Genomic DNA, 19,248 nt, shown 5'->3' with positions numbered 1-19,248 from the left:
CTACAATTATCTCAAAATAGAAAGTCTAATTAAAAAAAAAAATTCTCTAACAGATAAAACAATGGAGGTAACTGCATTCCAGTTTCAACCTATGCTTAAAGAACACAACAGACAACTGAAAAGTGGTACTGGAAAAAGTGCCCTGTTTTCTAATCCAAGGTCACTCTGCTATTTGATCATCTCAGCATCTTTGGGTGCAAAAAAGCTCATAAGTGAAACAAAAAAATTCACTCACTCTCAACAAACACTTAACGAACACCTACTGTGTGCCAGGCACTGAATGGAATAAAAACGTGAATAAGAAGTGGTTCCAGCCACCACAAGCTTATCATCAAGTATGGAAGTGCAGCACACAGCACCAAATAACGACAGATAATACCCACCAGGACTGGGCAGGAGCTGAGAGCCTGGTAGAGGCGGTGGCAGTAGTTAGAATTTGGAACAGCCCCACGTGGCCTAGGGCATCAGGGGTAACGTTTCATGATGGGAGGACTTGAGATGGGCTTTAATAACCAGGAAGCATGGAGAGAAAGGGGGAGGGCATCCCAGATGAAGCGATGAGAAAGGGAAGAGGTAGGGTATCAGTGGCCACCAAAGAAGGAGGTGGGTATCAGTGAGTCAACCAGTGCAAGCACAGCGGAAGGTTCAAGTCTGGCGGCAGCAGCAAGAAAGGAGGCTAGAAATTATTAGGGTCCTCTACACACAAGCTAGATTAAGAAGTTCTAACTTTATCTGTGGCAGTAGAGAGCCACTGAAGGCTTCTGAGCAGGCTTAATTGAAACATTTGAGATTTAGTATCCATGACAGAGAAGATCCACTGGAGTGGGGCAGAGGACGTGAGCTCCACAGGAAGGTGGCTGATCTCATTTATGGCCAGAACCCTACGCGTCAAGCTGGCACAGAGCAGGCACTCAGTGAAGATTTACTGACGGGCTGACCGACCAAATAAATGCGTAACAGAGTGAGGCTGAGAGGTGAACAGGCCAAGAACGTTAAAAAAAGAACAGAATTAGATTCTTTCCCCCCCAGTCTTAAATCATCAATCAAACACATCAAAATCATGGAAACTCAGTCAACCATAATCTGCATATCAAGTTAAAGGTCAGCCTGGTCACCATCTCAGTCTCGGAGTCTATTTCAGCAGAGCACATTCTGTACCTGAATGACAGGACCTGATCTGACGTGGCTGGAAAATGAGAATTGAAGTTGATCCTGGCAGGAGGACTGGACCACGGTCTAGCCTGCAGTGTCAATTAATGGTCCTTTTCTCTCCCTGCATCTGTATCTGGTGAAATGAAGAATCTTATCTTGTGATATAAACATGAAAATAAGAGATGATTTTACTTCTTGCAACTACTGTCTACAACTGTGCTAATCAAAATCCTCCTTTCCTACCCCGAAGGAAGAATTAATAACTTTTGGAATACAATCAGATAGGAAATCACCGTCCAGCTCAACTGAAAATCCCAACCCCATATATGATGCAGAATTTTCTCCTTCTCTTATTAGAGGCCGTTTGGACTGGTGAGGGGTCTGCTTTGGTACCTTCCTTTTCCTCTTTCTTCTAGGCTCTATCTTTATATGGGGAGGGGGAGGGAGAGAGGGGGATAAAAGAGGAGGTAGATATCTCTTTGTAAAGCTGGACGAGACTGCTGTTCTCTCTCCATTGGCCGTCACTGCTTTTCCGGTTAACACTTGCTGACCAGCGCTGCCCTCTCTGGCATTAAGTGTCCAAATCCTGGGGCAAGTCTGTGGGCTCCTGGGAGGAGGAGGCACACAGCTCGCTGACATGGAGACTCACCTTGGCTTGAGCCTGTTCCGAGGCCCCCGGCTTCCCTCCCCAGCACGTACCCCACAGTCAGCCGCAGCTGGGAACCTCCAGCTGGGGGGTGGGAGCTGGGCCTCCGCAAGACGGCTCACGTACAACTTTCCTTCTCAGTGTCCACTGGACCCACAGGTCCCCCCTCCATCCCTGTCCTGCCAAAGAGGGAGAGCAGATGCCCCACTGCCACTAAACGCCGCGGTCGCTCCGCTTCCCCTTCCCCTGCTCACTGCCGCAGTGGAACTAGTCGGTCACACGTCCCACGCGGAAGTGACCTCCTAGCTGCCCCTCTGTCACGCACCCCGATCTCTGCAACAGATGCTCCCAGATCCCCTCCTCACAGGATTCAGTGAGAGGAAACCACCTACTTACTGATTCCAGAGACACAGAAAAACTTCCAACATGACCTCCTCCTGTTTCACAGCTAAAGAATGGCTCACAAGGTGAAATCAGAGGCCATTTAACCACAAAGCTGTCTTTGGAGAAGGAGCCAGGACAAGGGGCTGGGCGTTAGCTGAGCCCCTGGCCGGCCTGCTCGCCCCTTGCCTCCACCGCCCGGCACCCCTCCCAGGCCGCCGGCGTCAGAGCCCGGCTCACACCTCTTGCCCCGGCCTGAGTGTGTACGAGCCTGTGGTTGGTCCTTCAGCTCTGAGTCTCCAGCCTCACTGCAAATGTGTTCGGAAGGGGGAACCCTGTGGAACCTGACGGTGGACCCAAGGCTTCCCTGGATATTGCTGTCCACAGACCGTGATCAAACAGAAGTAGCGTGGGCTCGGGCGCCAGATAAGCCTAGATTTGAACGGCTTGACCTTGGACGCATGACTGAACCCCTCTCAATCTGAGACCTTACCCATAAAAAGAAAAGAACAGCTCCTAATTTGCAGGAGTATTATAAGAATTGAATGGGAAAGTGCCTGGCATTTTTACAAGCTCAGCAAAGTCCCAGAACAAAGTAATGTTAAAGTCATGAGCGAGGCTGAGACAGAAGGAGTTCGATATCATATTAAAATCCAACAACTATGGCATCAACGTGATCTCCTATCTTCTTAACGCACCAAATTCTAGCAGTAACATATGACCTCGAGGGTACGTTTTTTCTTAACAGATACTCAGTTCATGCTGAGGCCCTCACTGCCTTTCCCTCCTGAGATTTTAATATCAACAAGCAATGCAGAAGCTTTCATCTGAACAGGCAGCATCTGGGGCGAGCCTTGCTCCAAGGACAAGAATGACTTCTAGCCTTTCTCCTTTTCAGTAAACCTGTGAGCAAACCTGGCCAGGGCCCGTCTGTCTGTCCACCACCCACAGCAAACATGGACCTGGTCTCCTGGCTACCGAGGAATAAAAATCGACGGACGTGATCTTTAAAAGAATGAGAGCTCTAAGCAAACAGGTGAAGACTCCTGTGAAGGTGTGTGTGCCTGGGGAAATAGGAAGAGGGCACGACTTGTATGAGACACCGATTTTCCTTAAGGGATCAGCATCCAACTTCTTATCGCCAAGAGCAAACGCACTCAGTGCTAAATATACCCTTCAAATCAAATCCTCTGGATTAATTTATTTTACATCTGGACTATGCCTGGCTCAACAGCTGCCACATTTCCCGGAAGGTTTGCATAGCGCAGTACATGCTTGGGTCGTTGGCCCTTAAAGCAGCAGGCGAACCTGTCTGCCTCTATTTAAATCTAGGAAAATGGGATCGGAGAAGGGCACCCCAATTCACTTTAAAGCCCCTGTCTTTCCATCCTTTTCTTATCTTGTCTTCAGTACGTGTGTCTAAGACAGGCACTCATTCAGTTGTCTCTGACTGTTAGGAAATTCAGAGCAGCTCCACTGTCCTGACGCAAAAGGCACAATGACAGGAGGGAAAGAGTCAATGCGAGAAGGATGAAGCAGAGAGAAAGCACAAATCGAAAGAGAGCAGTGAAAGTCAGAGCCTGGCATCTTTCGAGTGAAAACCTTCAAGCAGAGAAGCTATTTCTTTCCCAGTGTGAAGCTCTTCCCTGCTGTGCTTTGAAAATCTGTCCGAAAGGAAGGGAATCCTTTACCTGTCACCTACTAGAATGTGATCCAGCTGCAACATGTTTTGTCCTTGGCCTGCAAGGTTGGTCTGCTGATCTGGCATATGAGAGTAACTCATCCTCACTGCCCACCCCTCCACGGCCATCCCACAGCTACCCTCCCATTAGAGAGGAAGGGACTGTTCTGAGGGCAGTGATGTGAGTGATCTTACACTAGGAAGACATCAAACTTAGTGATCGAGACCGTGAATCACAATATTTAATGAAATGGGGCTCAGAGAAGCAGCGAAATTGCCAGGGTCTGAGTGGCTACACAATGAATAGTATCCAGTTTCCATGATTTCTCTTATCGGCCACGAGTATAGACCCTGTCTGTAATTACCCACTCCTAACATCAGTGTAGACTTTGAAGTGACTTGGGCCATTGGTCATATTTCCTCCTTCCTGTTCTAATGTTTCTATGTCCTTATGTTTTTTTTTTTTTGATAGCTTCTTTGACATAGAATTCACGTGCCATACAATCTATCCATGTAAAGTATACAATTCAATGGTGTTTGGTATATTCACAGAACTGTGAATATACCACGTCACCACAATCTATTTTTAGAACATTTTAATCACCCCAAAAAGAAACCCTCTACCCATCAGGTGTCGCCTCCCATTTCCTCCCATTCCCCTAGCCCTAGGCAACCACCACCCTGCCTGATGTCTCTATGGATTTGTCATAGAGACATTTCATATAAATGGAATCATACAATATGTGATCCTCTGTGACTGACTTCTTTCACTTAGCCTAACACTTTCAAGGTTCATCCATGTTGTAGCACTTATCAGTACTTCATTCCTTTAGTAATAATAGCCAACAAATATTCCAGGGAATGGATATACCATATTTTATTGATCCATTCTCAGTTGATGGAATTTGGTTGTTTCTACTTTAGGGCTATTATTAACAATGAATATTCACTTAGAAGTTTCTGTGTGGACATATGTTTTCATTTTTCTTAAACTAGGAGTGGAATTACTGGGTCACATGGTAACTTTTACGTGTAACATTTTGAAGTCCTTATGTTCTTTCAACCTTTTTATGATTAAAAATTCTTTCACACTGTAATTTATAAAATAAAGGTTTCTTAAAATCCTCCTCTCACCTCACAAGAAAAGCCACTGCTAACAGTTTACTATACATACCCTCAAATTTTTTTCAATGAAAAAACTATAGAACAACGTATAATTTGTATAATTTAATTATTATTCCATACATGGCATTACAGATTTCCTGTAGCTCACTCTTGCTGCTTCACGGTATATCCTGGACCTGTTCCACACCCATGTGGAGAAACAACATGCAGCTCTCTCTCACAGTCACAGGTCCAGGTATATTTTCATAACTGGCAAGGAATTGCTATGCCAAATATGTTGAATAAAGGCCATTTCTCTCTGTCACCTCATTTTGTCCCATATATTCCATGCCCCTGTAGGTGATTTTGTTTCCATGTATTCAGTGGCACATCCCTCTGAGGACTCCATGTGTTGGTTGGTTTACAAAGAAATGGGTCTAAGGAGTGAAATTACAAATTATACTTGACTTAACCCTGACTAGTGTCAAGAACATATCAAGCTGAGTGGGTGGTAAGCGTAAGATGGACTTGGTCCACCCGTTGATAACTAGATTATTTCCTGTTGGTTGTTCTATTAAATTATAAAATTAATATATGAATACCTGCATAATTATAAAATAATATTTTCAAATGAGGTAAGTAGAAAGTTCTCTACCTCCCCCAAGCCTCCCCCCTTCTCCATGCAATTTTAATAGGTTAGTGTTTATCCTTCCAGATCTTTTTCTACTTTAATTTACATTTTTACCTACCTATAGTTTGGTTTTTTCCGTAGACACAGTAGTATACATATTAATTTGTGACTTTTCTTTTTTTACTTAACAATTACGTTTTGTAAATCTTTCCAAGTCATAGCTACAGAGCACTACAAGTGGAATTTGCAATAGAAGAGGTGAATATCTCACAAAAACTGAACTGTAGGAATTCCACAGAGAAGAAAAGGTCCTTTTATAAACAAACCAAAAAAATAATTTGGTATATTTAGGAGAGTAATCTCCAACACGAAACCACACTTTCATCGTGTGCACTATGTACCAAGCACAATGCTCAGAGCAGGGGAAATATCAAAAGTACCTGCCGACGGCAGGCCCTCCAGGAGCTCCGGGGGCCCAGAAGGCCAGCTGAGCAGGGCAGCCACGCACGGCTGTGCAAAGGGAAACAGCCCCCCTGCAGATGGGGTTCCCTGAGCGGGTCAGGGAGCATGGCCTCATCTCGCATTCCATGACTCAGAGCGGCAAAGACACACATCAGCGTGGTGACACCTACTTTAGGCCGAGTGTCCACGACGTAAATGAAGTCGCTTCCCGGGCTGGCCTTCCTGATGGCCTGGAGCATCTGCTCGTCTTCCAGGCACCGGGCACTGAACCCAGACAGGGGCTGGCTGCTCCGGCAGATGGAGACCTGGGGGAAGCAACGCGGCAGCATCAGGCAGCAGTGCGACGGCACCTCCCCGGAACCCTCAAGACCATCCCCACAACAAGGCCCCAAAGTTCACTGACGCCCACCACTAGCTCGTGAAAGTATCAGTGCCTGCTGGAGACCGAGGTTGCTTTCTTTCTAATTCAAGTCAAGAAACCACTACATGGGCAAGCAGTGCAAAAAGTTTCTCTGTGTAAGAAATTAGGAATGTGTAAGGATGTTTAGGTGGGACCCAAATTATGAAACGTAAAGCCAGTTAAATATCCTACTTTCCTCTTCACCACTACTGTTTCATCTTCCTGCCAAAGTAGAAATATAAAGTAACTATTCTCCTAAAATTTATAAAAATTATAAAAGTGACTTCTTTAGTGTTTCCATCATTTACTAGCCCATTTAGAAACATCACAAATACCAAAAACCAATTCTAATCCTAAATGGGGGAGTTTTCACGGTGATGAAGCCCAGGCTGCTGCTAGCTTCTAAGGACAGCAGGCATGGACCTGGGCTGACCAGGTAAGTTAGAAGCAAGGTCTTTCTGGGGAATTGATCTGCATTCTATTCTTCGATTTCCCTACTCTGCGATTCTAAGAGTACACTACACCACTGCCCTGGGGACGCAGTGGTTGAGAATCCGCCTGCCAATGCAGGGCACACGGGTTCAAGCCCTGGTCCAGGAAGATCCCACATGCCGCGGAGCAGCTGGGCCCGTGCGCCACAGCTACTAAGCCTGTGCTCTAGAGCTTGTGAGCCACAACTACTGAGCCCACGTGCTACAACTGCTGAAGCCCACGCACCTACAGCCCGTGCTCCGCAACAAGAGAAGCCACCGCAGTGAGAAGCCCGTGCACCGCAATGAGAAGTAGCCCCCGCTCGCCGCAACTAGAGAAAGCCCGCACGCAGCAACAAAGACCCAACGCAGCCAAAAATAAATTAATTAATTAAAAAATATATATACACAACAGCATAAACAATATACATAACAGCATAAACATTTCCCTGAGTTATTAATAGGTGAGTATAGCCACAACCTCACAGCTGTAAAACTTACACTTCTGTGGCAAAGTACTTTTTATGGATTTAGATTTATTTTAACATTTAAATTGAACTCAAATCACCAAATACAATCTAGGAATGACTCTTCTGAAGAACCTACACTGAGCCCAGGCACCCCCTGTGTAAGAGGATGCAGGCAGCCCCCTGGCTCGGGGCAGGCTGAGCAGGGAAACCTCGCCTGAAAAGAGCCGTGGCCCAGCCCGTTCAGGGCGCCTGCATGCAGGGCTTCATCCTGGAAGCCACTCCAGCTCTGAGTCCAAGCACAGCTTAACTGTCCTTAAAGCCCACGCCAGCACTCCTTAGCCAGGGTTTGGGTTTCTCCAGAAAAGGTGAGCTTTGGCACTCCTCGCTGGAAAAGGCAGGGATGGTTCTTACTAACTATATGATCCTCCAGCAGAGAACCTCCTGGCAGGACCGAGAACTGCAGACAAGTAACCGGGCAACCGCCCGAGGGTTCCAGTACCTTCTGTGACAGAGAGGGGCAATTACTGAGGGGCTCCAGGAACTCTGTGCCTGCAGCCAGAATTCAGGGGGCCGGTGCCTGCGGAGTGGGAAGCAAAGCAAAGGGGCGAGAGAGTGGCTCCAGGGCTGCTGAACTCTCGAGCTGTTGGCAGCAGAAGTCCAACCACAGAGTGGAGAAAGGGCCCCGGGGGTCGGACCGTGGACGGGAGGCCGGCCAGCGAGGGGACGGCCAGGAGCAAGGCAAAGTGACGGCAGGGGCCAGAGGGGGCTTGGGGACAACAGGCAAGCTGCACCGGATGCAGAGTGAAGCGCCGCAGGTGGCCCTCCCGCGCTCATCCAGGCTCCTGTCTCCTGTGATGGGCAGAGGGGCCAGGTCAGCCGCTCTGACTGGAGAGAAAACAATTCTGAGCTGGCTTTGTCTGGCCTAAAGAAATACTGATTAAGGACAGCTACCATCAGGCAATTTCTTAGATTCTATCAGAAGAGCTAGACGGGGAAGAGAACATATCTCAATGGGGAGAATTTGTCCAAGGAAGCATACGGCGCACCTAAACTCACTCAACTAGTGGAGGTCCAATCATGAAATGAAGCCAATTAGTGACAACTATTACTACTTACCTTCAGGCTGAGAGCAGTTTTCAGTGAAGGGTTAAGTCAGAACAGAGTTATACTATGAAATGTAGTTGATAAATTAAACCAGATATATTAAACAGACTACATGTTAATTTTTTTTTTTTAATTTTTATTTATTTATTTATTTATGGCTGTGTTGGGTCTTCGTTTCTGTGCCAGGGCTTTCTCCAGTTGTGGCGAGCGGGGGCCACTCTTCATCGCAGTGCGCGGGCCTCTCACCGTCGCGGCCTCTCTTGTTGCGGAGCACAGGCTCCAGACGCGCAGGCTCAGTAATTGTGGCTCACGGGCCTAGTTGCTCCGCGGCATGTGGGATCTTCCCAGATCAGGGCTCGAACCTGTGTCCCCTGCATTGGCAGGCAGATTGTCAACCACTGCGCCACCAGGGAAGCCCCATGTTAATATCTTGTAGTTACATTTTCTTAATAATCTATAGATAGGCTCCAAACAGAATTCGTCACTGACTCAGTGCTTGCTGGCGTAGAGATGTCCGCTTTGTAAAGAGTGGTGAGTAGTCTCTAAGTGCTCCGTCCACCCTATACACACCGCAGAGAGTCAGACTGTTGAGAGAATTGCACCATTACCTGGCAGCATTTCTTACTGATGTCAGCCACCTGAGAGCAGAGATAAGACTCCTCAATGGTAAACTGTCATGACAGCCTCATTTATAAAGGCTACTGATAATTAAAATCACCAATATTTTTTGAATGCTTACTATGTGGTAGGCACTATTAGAAGAACTCTGTGTATTTTTATTTAATCTTCCCAACTACCATATATGGTAAGATCTATTATTTGCTCCATTTTATAGATGAGACAACCACAGCACAGAGAGGTAAAGGAACTTGCCCAATGTCACAGAGCTAGGAGTTGAATCCAAGCAAAATATTTCCTGAACCTGGATTCTGAACCAACATCATATAGCGCCCATGTGTGTAAATAAGTCAAGAAGCATGAGACAGAATTAAGAGACAGGATTCAAAAAGATCTGGCTTTTAATCCAAGGTGTGTTCTCACTTCCTATATAATCTTAGGTAATTTACCTATCATCTCTGAACCTTGGTTTTTCTCATCTTTAATACAGGGATAATAATAATAATACCAAAACTACAGAGTGTGATGAGGTATATAACCCTCCTAGAACTATGCCTAACACACAGTAAGTTTCAATAAACATTATTTATAAAAGAAGGGCAAGAAGGTCTATATTTTTCTTAAGGAAAATTGCCTCTTTGGAAATCTTTCAGACTTGGGCTTCCCAGAGATTTGTACTGTGATTTGGGGATACCATGCTATTAATGATTTAAAGCAGAACTGCTTTCTTAAAAATAATTAAAATATTTAGTAAGAAAGAACAAAGGACACAGCAGCTTCCAAACACAAGTGACACTGATACATCTCTAACTGTGATCTACAAAGCTGTTGGACGGTTTGATATCCAAAAGGATTCTGGATGGCTCTATATAACTCATGTGTGGTTTCAGGCCTGAAATTAACATTAAGTGCTGCCCCTAACAGCTGGTAAAATTGGGAGGGCCTCAAACGGCCAGCAGCAAGCTCCCCTCCATACTCTGCTTCCGTGGATAAAGTCCCCAGCTAAGCAACCCTTCTCCCAAAGGACCAGATGCACCTCCTTCTCATCCCCGAGTAGTGGGTTTCGTTCCCTGCCCGCCCATGGAATTACTCAAACCAGCCAATCACATGCTCTCCTGGGAACCAGGGGTCAACTCATCCTCCTGATACTACAAAGCCTGTCTCACACCATCTCTGCTGGTTCACTCTATTCCTGAGTGCAACCTTCCTACAGCCCTGCCTGGCATGCAGTGCCTTCCTCCCCTGGGCAGTGGCCATATGTAACTAATAAACTGCTGTCAACCTCATTTGTCCAGTGTCAGATGTCATGTGTTCAGCCAGCCCAGTAACCCTAGGGCAGGAATCCTGACCCCACCAACGGGTGAACAGGAAGTGATTACAACACCATGTATGATAAAAGCCGGTCCAAAGGTAATTATGTGCCATCAGCAGGGGGATTTATATCAAAGGCGTCTCAACGGGGCTTCCTGTTCATGACATGAGGTACATGTCAAGCTTTTTCTTAATCTAATCACCAATTCCCACTACCCAACACCGGCCAACTCATCTCACCACCAAAATCTTCAGTGTTCCTTGGGAACAAGGGGCTATGTGAGGAACAGAATTTAACTAGAAAAAATGTGATATTCTTATTCCCAAGCCTGAGTTCTACTGGGGTAGGAATACATACTCAAGTCTAAAAAGTCTAAAATCACAAAAAGGAAGAAAGAAAGGTCTGCAAACTTAGGTACTTTATAGCTGTTTACTTTTCACGGAAGATGCCTGGTTTATGTGTGGGTTTTTCTGAGCAAAAATAGCATGAAATACTGCACTGATATTTCCTGTGTCTCCCACCGAACCACAGAAATCCACCTTCGCTAATGCTATTTCCCGCTATAAAAATCCCTGGTCACCTTGGAAGCATTTACATAATTAACCTGGATATTAAAACCTGAGCGTTGTTACAAAACCACAAATTTGATCGTATTCTACCTGCAGCATAGATTTTAGGTCGCGGGGGTGGGAGAGTGGGCATGCATGTACATGAAGTATTTCCCTGGGCAACCAGATACTTTAGCAATGCTTAGAAACCTTCTCTATTTTTATCTTGTAAGAAGAGCTAAAACTTAAAGTACTGTTTGCTTTAAAATTTTAAGTACAGGAAATCAATTATTTTTAACTATAACTGATGGCTGTGTGAGATCATTTCCGGGCTTGGAGACCCAGTAAAGAACAGCGCACGAGAGCGGGAATGGGGTGATGAGGGTCCGACGTCAAGAGGCAAAGAAGCTGGCCTCTGTGGCCTAACTGCTAAAAATTCTATCCTATCCTCAGACATTACATGTTTGCCCTTTATAATACTCACACTGACAAAAAATCCCTTTTCTCAAGACAATCAAAACAGAAGGAAAAGAAGTAGGATAAGGACTAAGTTCACTTTTTAAACACCCGGTCCATCCCCACCTCTGACACAACAATAAAAGATTCTCCCTCCCTCTCCTCTTTTACTTCTTCATCAATGGATGCTACAAAAAAAGTAAATGTTACTGGCATCCTAAATTCAAATACAACATCATGAAATTCCACATCCCTTTTCATCCCATCATTTTTTTTAAAATAAGAGATTCACATCTTCCTTTGCCTCTCACCACTGGGCCAGCTCTGTGTAGGCTGAGATATATCTGGAGTCAAATAATACAGGATATTAATGAAATACCTGCCTTCTTTAGGCCATTTCAGAGCCGTGAGTGTAACTGAAAATAAGACCATTTATATCCTTTCAATGAACAGACCTTACACTGCTGAGTGAATATCTCCCTTCAAAGTAGGCACCACAGAAGGCTACATGCTTTACTCTGGCCAAGCTGGCATTGCTCAGTGTATTCTTGGAAGCCTCCTTTTAAGAGCGGACATAGGTCCTGCCCCACGCCCTGCCTATAGGTGCATGCACGGCACACACACTCACACACATCTGTTGCAATTGTTTATAGTTTGGGATTAAAGTCAAATGAGGCTATGTTATCTCACTTGAAAACCAAACGTTTTCGCCTGGCTCAAGTCACATGACCTCTAAAGCAGGTAACGAAGATCATTCTTGTCTCCCCGAATTTATTTTCTCATCCTCCACAGAAATGGAATCACAGTTTTTAGCTGTGATTTACACGGTTACCCACAGGACTGTCTTTTCCCACATGCCCTGTGCAGTTCTGATCAATAGGATGAGAGCAGTAGTGTCACAGGGCAGTTTGGGGAGCCTTCCTCCGAAAGCAGTGAGGGCACCACGGGGCCCCCTTCCATCTGCTGCCGCGTGGAGGTCACGGCTGGTACTAAAGTCACCTCTCACACCACGTGATGAGGGCGACACCCCAGGGCTGGCAGAGCAGAAAGGCGCAAGGAGCTCGGGTCCCTGAGGGCTGAGTAGAGTAGAACCAGGACACCAGGCCCTGACTGCCGACCTGGGGAGTTTTATCTGAGAGAAAATAAAATTCTACCCTATTTAAGCCACGGTTACTTATGGTCTCTCTTAGTTGCAGACAAACCTAATTCTAGCTTTTACCAATATTATTTTAAAAAATGAAACTCACTCTCCATAAAGAAAGATTTCTTATACTGAAGATACAGAGAAAACATATTTATGTTCCATTTAAAAAAAAGAAGGAAAAAGAACGTGCCACGGCTTTTAGGGGCTTTTCTAAAACAGGCATTCCAAAGGCTCTTCAGTACAGAGCCTCCCAAGGTGACCAGTTAGAAGAGAGGATGGCGCTCACTCAGACGATTAAGGTTAGGTGTGTTGTGACTCTTTCCCATTCCTTTATTGTCAAATAAACATGGAAGGTCAACTTCTACAGGAGATAAGGGTTTAAGCACAGTTGTGCTGTGCCATGTCGTACCACACACACAGCAATATCCACATACTTTAAAAAGAATTCAAACCCCCACACACAGCAGAAGCCCCTGGAAAAGGCCTGTTTATGATAAAAGAAGGAAAGCAAAGCATGAAACAAAAGCATGCCTTGAGACTTACGTGGTTATCTTTATAGTAGTAAGAAAGGGCAGGAAATCGCCGTCTGCTCCGGAATTTGGAACTCCCCACTATGATGTGTGCCGTGGCCGATTTGGGAACGTACAGTTCAGTAGGGTAAGAATCACAAACCTGTTGTGGAAAGCACAAGGGGATATTTTAGGCAATCTAGTCATGCTTTGCAAACTGCCACCAGAAATTCCATTTCACTGGGCTTACAGGTTGCATATTTAAGTTTTCTTAACCAAGTTACAGAGCCACTTCAGAGAAATGAAGTGCTGGCTCTAAGAAATCACAGTGAAGCAAAGCAAGACACTCTTTATCATCCTGCCCTCATGCGTTGCCCCTTCTCTCCAAGGGCTCTTTGTGGGAGGTAAGACAGTGACAAACGAGCATTTCTTTCATCGAAAAGGGACAAACTGCAATTCTGCATCCTGGCAACTGAGAAAACTTTAGCTGCCTGTTTAAGATAGCCTGACACTGGAAGACAATGTCCTAAAATGCCAGCACCAGTGGTGACCTCCTCAGGGCACCTTTCTGTCCCTGGCACACCCTCTGTGCGCTCCTATCTGAGGTGACAGTCAAGCCAACACCCTCCCCGGACATCTTCCCAAATCCCACCCGCTCTTCAGGGGCCGACCCAATTCCTCTCCCCTGCGCTTCCACCCTTCACCACACATTGTAACAACTTTTTGTTTCTTACGTGACGATTTTAGAAGTGGTAAGAAATGATTTACCCTTTCTGTGCATCCCTGGCAGTGATTCCCCCAGTGGAAGCTCTGGCGCCTTGGAATGGTCTGGCAATTCTGTCAGAAATCAGGGGTTTAAATCCTAGCTCCAACTTGCCAACTTCATGACCTTCAAGAAGTCAAACTACTGAGCACTTGCTATTCTCTAAAACCGACACGGAACAGAAATGACATCCCCCGGGGCTGATAGAAGGACACCCATGACAAGGCTCTTCATCAACCATTAATTCTGACAGACATGGGAATGGTGGCAACAGTAGTAGTAGTCGACTTGTTGCTCGACACATATTTTGCTTTGATGGCAGCCAATCCATCCTTTTGCAACATGAGGACCGTTTAGATGGCAGTTCCTGACCTTTGTTTATTTCCTAGACGTCAAGCACCTTCTGGGGCCCTTCAAGAAGAGTCCTCGAGCAGGTATAGCAGCAGGGGAAATGTGTGTCTGCACGTCCTCTAACCATCCCGCCCGCCCTGGCCACTCTGAACCACGGGACCGAAGGGAACGAGAACCCGTCACAAAGCTCACATCAGTTGTTCTGTGACGCCGCCTCCCTCGCCTGCCCCCCTGCCGACCTTGTCTGCTTCCAGCCTGGGCACCACATTCAGCAGGAGGCGGACGGGCCACAGAAGTGAAGTTCCCAGGCCCAAAGCACTGCCCCAAAGGCATTTTAGGGAAGATTACCAAAGACGTCAACGTGGGCTCTGGCACTGAGACAAAAATCCCAGACCAAGAACAGATGGTCCAACCTACTTGGAACCTGAGATTTTATTGGAATTACTGCCCGCAGACACTACACTTGTTGCTTCCCTGCAAATCTGGTGTCAGGACCTCTCTGGAGTCAGGCAGCCAGAACATTACTACACAGACCACACCTGCGCGTCTGAGTTCAAGAGACATGTAGTCATTGCACCAGACTTACAACGTCTTCTTAAAATAGCAGTTTTAAAAAGGACATTGGTAGGTTTTCAGTAAGTTGGGAATTACCCACTTTCTTTAACGGCACTAAGGAATCACAAAGTTATTTATGATTAAATGAAATAAGAATAATTAAGTCATGGCTGAGATTTCCCAACATGTTTACTGCATAGGCCCTTGGCCTTTCTGAATAGCACAGAGTAAGTGGGATGGTAAATGCCGTGTCCATGTACGGCCTCCCAAGGTCAAAGGTGCCCAGCTTGGCTCAGTCACGGCCCCATGTGCACCCTCCCCGGTATGGGGCCAAGAGAGTAAATGCTCAGAGCCCACTCTCCCTGATACCCTCAGCCCCAACCGACTCAAGGACCTAAACGTGCTCTATCCACTCAGGGTCCTTCCTCTGCCCATGGAGAGCAGGGAAGACCCTCCCACCCTCTCAGAGCACCAAGGCTCTCCCTCTCCACAGAGCAGGAAACGTACAGCTGCGGGGCTGGCACGTGCGAGGACCAGGAGCTCAACAACCTGAGCCCCGTCCAAAGCGGTCAGGCTGCACCAGCTTCCACGGCCTCCCTGCAGGGAACAGAATGTCACCAGTACAGGGACTCCTGCGCCCCCAGAGACGCCAAGAATCGGTGCTTCGATATGGTGCTTCGGAAAATAGACTCACGGCGCCAGTTAACGGAGTTTCAAGATACCACTTCTTAACCACGCTGGACAAAAGTAAATTCACCCTGCTTTCCTGAAAGTAGACGGCACTTTGCAGTGGAAATTAAAACAACAATCCTGGAGAGCACTGATGGCTATCACTTTTGCAACAAGCTCACACAGTTGTTAAAATTCTGACAACAAATAATGCACAGCGCAGTGCAATTTATGCCACCAGATTCCGAAACCTTAGCCAACTGAAGTGGATTAAGTTAAAACAATTCCTGCGTAATTTTTTTTTAATTAATAAGGGAACACTTTTCTTTGTCCTCCACTAAAGAAGCCTGCCTGGAGTGCTTGCACGTCGTGCTTCGCCTGGCCAAGAGGAATCTTTTTTGGTAATTCTTTCATTCATTCAAAAAGTTTTTTTTTTTTTTTAACTGAAATATATTTGACATATAACACTGTATAATTTAAAGTGTAAAACATATTAATTTGATACATTTGTACATTGTAATACAATTGCCGTTGTAGTGACAATTAGCACCTCTATCACGTTACATAATCATCCTTTCTTTTTAGTGGCTGGAATCATTAAGTTCTAGTTTCTTAGAAGTGTGATGATTATCATAGAATACTGGTGTCTATCAACAAATTTTTACTGAATCCTTATTATGTGTCAGGCATTAGGTTAGGTGCTAGAGCAGTGATGAGTAACAAAAGATTTACTGGCCTCAAGGAGTTCGCATTCCCAGGAATCTTTGATCTTTGTTGCCCTGGTTACAACCTCCCAATACATGTATTTACCACTGCAGCACAGTATCCATCTGAGGGCCAGCCAAGGCTCTGTATTTATGGAGGACCCCGTCACTCAGCTGAGCACTTTAGGGTGAGGGTTAGTTGTCAGGAACTGAGATACATCTACAAAGACAACGGTCCTTCTTCAGCATTTAAGACCTAAAATTTATTTCAAGGAATTTATGATGTAATGGGGAGAAGAAAAGGGGTATGAGCAGCATGACATGATTTATAGATACATAAAATAATACATAATATATAAACTATAGCTGTAGAGAACTGAAATAAACAAGATTTTCTTAAATTACTGGTTTGGGTTATACTTTCAATTTTATTCCAAGGGAAATAGATTAAAATTTTAACCTAGTAATGAATGCCAATTATTTTATTTAAAGAAAGACAATTTTAAGAGTTAGGTTACAGAAAGGAAATCTTAGCTTAGAGAGTTAGATTACCAGAAGCAAGTGTCTTATAAACAGGGATAATAGCAATGCTGACAGAGGTGATGATGATAATAATAATTAGCCTGCCCAAGACCACATGGAGAGAAAAGGGCAGCGCCGGTTCTGGAACCGAAGTCTCTGTGCGCTAGGTATGGTGTTATTTCCACCATGGACAAAAGCTTCTTCTCCATCAGATGACATCACTAGCCCCGCTTACATCAAATAACTTGTGAAAAGAAAGAAATAACTCTTATAAAAGAAGGGAGGAAAAAGTAGAGGTTTTTCTCAACCATGAGGTTAAAAGCAAAAGTAACGGATGATGACATAATCTTCCCAAGGGACTAACAGTCAGAAATATTTTGATAGAACCAACTTTTATTATATTTTTTAACTGGTAACAAATGAGGGTTCATCATCTTTCTCCCTATTTCAATGATATTTGTAAAATCAGAAAATCCCTTAGGTTTTCACCTTTTCTGTTTCAACACAGTTTGTTGATTGTTAGTTTGGGTTTGCTGTATATTACTTTTGGGAAAAAAATGCTGAGTAACTCATGTTTTGCAGTCTCTATACTGTAGGACTTAAGTGATTAAATGTGAGTCATGTTTGTGGTGTTAAGTCTAGGAGGAAACCTCATCAAAAATAACAAGAACCTGTGTTTTCAAGAAAATATTATTCCACAAGACGTGCCTTAGTCTCATTTTCTTCCTCACCCAAGGGTGTGTCATATTTTTTTTTAATTTTAAAAGGATATCCAATTTTCTTTACTAAACTTGGATTTTCCTGCCTTTCATTTCAAGGCTAAAAATTCACTGCAAAGGTTGGCTTTAGCATGGGAACAAACTATTACATTAGCCAGATACTTTATAATGATTGAGACAAAAAGCACCCAAATGTCCACTCACAGTGTAAGATTATGATTGTTAGATTTAAGAGTAATTACAAAGAAAATTCAGTATCATGAAAGTGGCCATTCTATCCCAAATAATCTGTACATTCAATATATCCAGAAGAAGGATGTGGAAGGACCTGACTTGTAGAATATCAAGATTTACTATAAAGCTATAATAATCATAATTAGTGAAAATGTAACTATGGAAATTATACAGTGTAAATTGGGACAAAGGTTAGCGAATAGACCAGGATTTTTTCTTAAACAATGTGCTAAAACCATGAAACAAAATAGGAAACATTGACAACTCAAAACTTCTGAGGATTAAAAGACACTCTAGGCACAGTACATAAATATGTCCTAAGAGGAGATATTTGCAACAGCTATAAATGACAACAGGGCAATGTAAAGAAAACCACACTGAGATCTATTTCACACCAATTCAACTGGCATTTTCTCAAATTTAACTTTTTGATTAGTTAATAAATTCACATGGTTATAAAAATAAAACAATACAAAAAGGTGCACATCCTCACCCTTGTGTTCTATTCATCCCATTCCCACCTACTTTCTAGGTTATCACTTTGGGGCAATTACACATCCATATGAACAAGTCTTATTCTTCTCCCTCTTTTTTAAAATAAAAGGTATCACACTATATTCACGATACTGTGCCTTGCTTTTTTGAACCTAACAATATACTTTAGCAATCTTTCCTTATCAGTACATGGAAATATTCTACATGTTTTTAATGGCTACACACTAATTTAATTATATGAATAGACCCAAAATTATTTAACTGGTCCTCTATTAAAGAAATTTGGGTTTCTTCTAATACATGCTTTGATAAACAATGCTTCAATAAATAACTGTGTATGTCACTGTGCGTTTATGCTAACTCTTTAGAAGAAATTCCCAGAAGACTGTTGGGTCAATAAGCAGGGATACCGCCAAACACTGTAAATACCAACTGTTGGTAAGTCTGTGGGGTAATGAGAAATCATATCTTAGATGTGTAAGTCCATGCAAACACTTTGGAAAAGAATCTGGCAATAATGGGACTTCCCTGGCGGTCCCGTGCTTAAGACTCCGCCTTCCAATGTGGGGAGTCCAGGTTCAATCCCTGGTCAGGGAGCTAGGATCCCACACGCTTCGCGGCCAAAGGACCAAAACATACAACGGAAGCAATATTGTAACATATTCAATAAAGACTTTAAAAATGGTCCACATCAAAAAAAAAAAAATCTTTAAAAAAAAAAAGAATCTGGCAAGATCTAGTAAGGCTAAAATCCACACACCCTCTAACTCAGAAATTCTACTCCTAGGTAGAAACTCAAAATGTACTATGAGTCATATATAAGCCAGATAACGGCTTTATTTGAGATGGTAAAACAAAAGAGAGAAATAAAAGAAAAAGAATAAATAAAAGTTTAAATTATGGTATATTTGTAAAATGGAGTATAATACAATAGTGAAGAATGAGTAAACAAGAGCTATAGGTTTCAACAGTTACTAACTTCTTTACTTTTTGGACAGTTACTTAATCTGTCTCTGCCTGAGTTTCTCCATTTGAAAGCAGGGATAATAACAACACCTACCACACAGGACTGCTAACATTTGTTAAGTTTCTAGAACATAGCCTGGCATGTGGTAACTATTATACAGGTGTTTGTTAAATGAAATGAA

At 44.1% G+C, this 19,248-nt stretch overlaps 1 protein-coding gene across 3 annotated transcripts in view; it reads right to left on the bottom strand.

Moving 5' to 3' along the window:
• Positions 1-19,248, bottom strand: part of MTMR7 (myotubularin related protein 7) — a 93,935-nt gene that overhangs the window by 25,867 nt on the left and 48,820 nt on the right. For all 3 annotated transcript variants that reach the window (XM_061177592.1, XM_061177594.1, XM_061177593.1), the window contains 2 exons: positions 13,123-13,251; positions 6,228-6,362 (listed from right to left, as the gene is read on the bottom strand). In XM_061177592.1, the coding sequence (XP_061033575.1) occupies positions 6,228-6,362; positions 13,123-13,251 (264 nt within the window). The remainder of the gene's footprint in view (positions 1-6,227; positions 6,363-13,122; positions 13,252-19,248) is intronic.

The sequence above is a fragment of the Eubalaena glacialis genome, chromosome 20, assembly GCF_028564815.1.
Source record: "Eubalaena glacialis isolate mEubGla1 chromosome 20, mEubGla1.1.hap2.+ XY, whole genome shotgun sequence".
Classification (NCBI taxonomy): Eukaryota; Metazoa; Chordata; class Mammalia; order Artiodactyla; family Balaenidae; genus Eubalaena; species Eubalaena glacialis.
This window is presented reverse-complemented; position numbering and strand designations above follow the sequence as displayed.